General features: G+C 34.0%; 1 protein-coding gene across 1 annotated transcript; it reads left to right on the top strand.

Annotated features, from left to right (window-relative positions):
- The first annotated feature begins 839 nt into the window (after positions 1 to 839).
- On the top strand, positions 840 to 1,337 carry LOC131156081 (DNA polymerase II subunit B4-like). The gene has a single exon (XM_058109530.1). It carries the CDS (start codon positions 840 to 842, stop codon positions 1,335 to 1,337), a length of 498 nt encoding a protein of 165 aa, XP_057965513.1.
- The last annotated feature ends 363 nt before the right edge of the window (positions 1,338 to 1,700 follow it).

Below are 1,700 nucleotides of genomic sequence, written 5' to 3'. Positions count from 1 at the left end.
AAACATCTAGGGTTTCTAAAAATTTGTATCTCCATGCCTCGAATCAAGTAGACTGCGAACAAAGGGCCTTCTTTAGGGAGAGAAACCCCAAATATTGATAAGTGGTTAGTTGCTCCTCGAGCTCGATTCCGTTATCAAAATTCCTTGAGTTCTATAGAACCCATCTTAGGTAAAGCTCTGGATGTATCATTCTTTATCACTGAATTTCTTGATATTCTTAACTTGTTTCATGATATTGGATGGTATGACTTTATCATTCAACAACCTAAGGGTTGTTTTCTTCATTTAGTCAAAATCTTCTATGCAAATATGCAATATGAACATGGGATTTACACTTCCGAAGTTAAAGTAAAGTAATTTTTTTGAATTCTGAAATATTATCTCCTATTTTCAAAATTGCTTAAGGAGATTTTAATTGTCTTGTGTTTACTTAGTCTTGGATACTAGAACAAGGATTCACTCCTGCAGAATTTCTTCCTATGATTATGGAACATGAGCCTATTTATTTTGCACATCCTCCACTTTACAAGCAATTGAATTTAAAAGGCCAAATTCTTCATAAGCTCATTTCAACTAATATCTTACCAAAACAAGGTTCTTTTGATCGCCTTTCTTATATCGAATGCTTTGTTCTTTTGTGTCTACTTAAAGGTAAGAAATTAGATTTGGCTAGTTTGATTGTCCATTGGATGTGGACTAAGTTGGAATCAAATCGAGTTATTCTTCCTTATGGAGAAATTCTTACACTCCTCTTTACTCAACTTAATGTTACCAGTGTTTCTGAGTTTTTCATAAAGAGAACTCAATATGATTTTTTTAATGAAACTTCTCTCAAAAAAATGGTCTATGATAAGGGAAGTACCGGATGGTATTTGAAGGCTGCTAAGTCTACACAAGCACCACCTACATCTGTAGCCGCTTCAGCTTCAGCTTCAGCCTCAGCCTCTGCTCCTGTATCAACAGCAGCTCAATCCTCTTCCACACAAGAACTTGGCTCATCTTCAGAAGCACCTTCTTGGTTTTTATCCTTTCAACAAGACTTTTCTGGTTTCTCTTCTGAAGCACGCATTGGTCTTCAGAATATCAAGGCAAAGGTCACATCACTTGATAAATGGGTCACTCTTATAGAAAAAAATCATGCCAAAACTTCTATGAGCAGTAATCCCATGGACATTAGCTCTGCTTCTCAGAGTGCAAATGATGATGATGGTGATGATGATGATGATGAAGGAAATTCTGAAAATGAAGGTGATGAAGAAAACACTGAAGAAGAAGGGACTCAAGAAGAAGGAGGCAAAGAAGTAGAGAAAGGAGATGATTCTGTAGAAGAATATTAGGAAAGCTAGATGTTCTCTAGTTTAGGTTTCTATGTATTTTTTTAAAAGGATCACAACTTATGTATCTAATCTTATCTGTCCTCCTGCTTCAATGTAATTTTTTGATGAATGGGACATATATATATATATATATATATATATATATATATATATATTATCTTCTTAGCACAATTTTTTTTTGGCTCTTTTTAATTGGCTTATTCTTTTTTATTAATGCCAAAGGCGGAGAAAGAGTAGTGCCTAGTAAAGATAAAACATAAAACCTGAAAGTCCTGCAAGTAAATGGATTAAATAAAGTATATGTGAACTTGAACTACAATCATGATTATGTAAATCTGGATTATGTAAAAGTACATAAACTGC

The sequence above is a fragment of the Malania oleifera genome, chromosome 5 (assembly GCF_029873635.1).
Source record: "Malania oleifera isolate guangnan ecotype guangnan chromosome 5, ASM2987363v1, whole genome shotgun sequence".
NCBI lineage: Eukaryota > Viridiplantae > Streptophyta > Magnoliopsida > Santalales > Ximeniaceae > Malania > Malania oleifera.
Note: the sequence above shows the minus strand (reverse complement) of the source record. Positions and strands in the feature narration are given on the sequence as shown.

Bases quoted from the DNA above. Each gene is read 5' to 3' on its own strand.
- LOC131156081 (XM_058109530.1), top strand. From the start codon at position 840: ATGGTCTATGATAAGGGAAGTACCGGATGGTATTTGAAGGCTGCTAAG.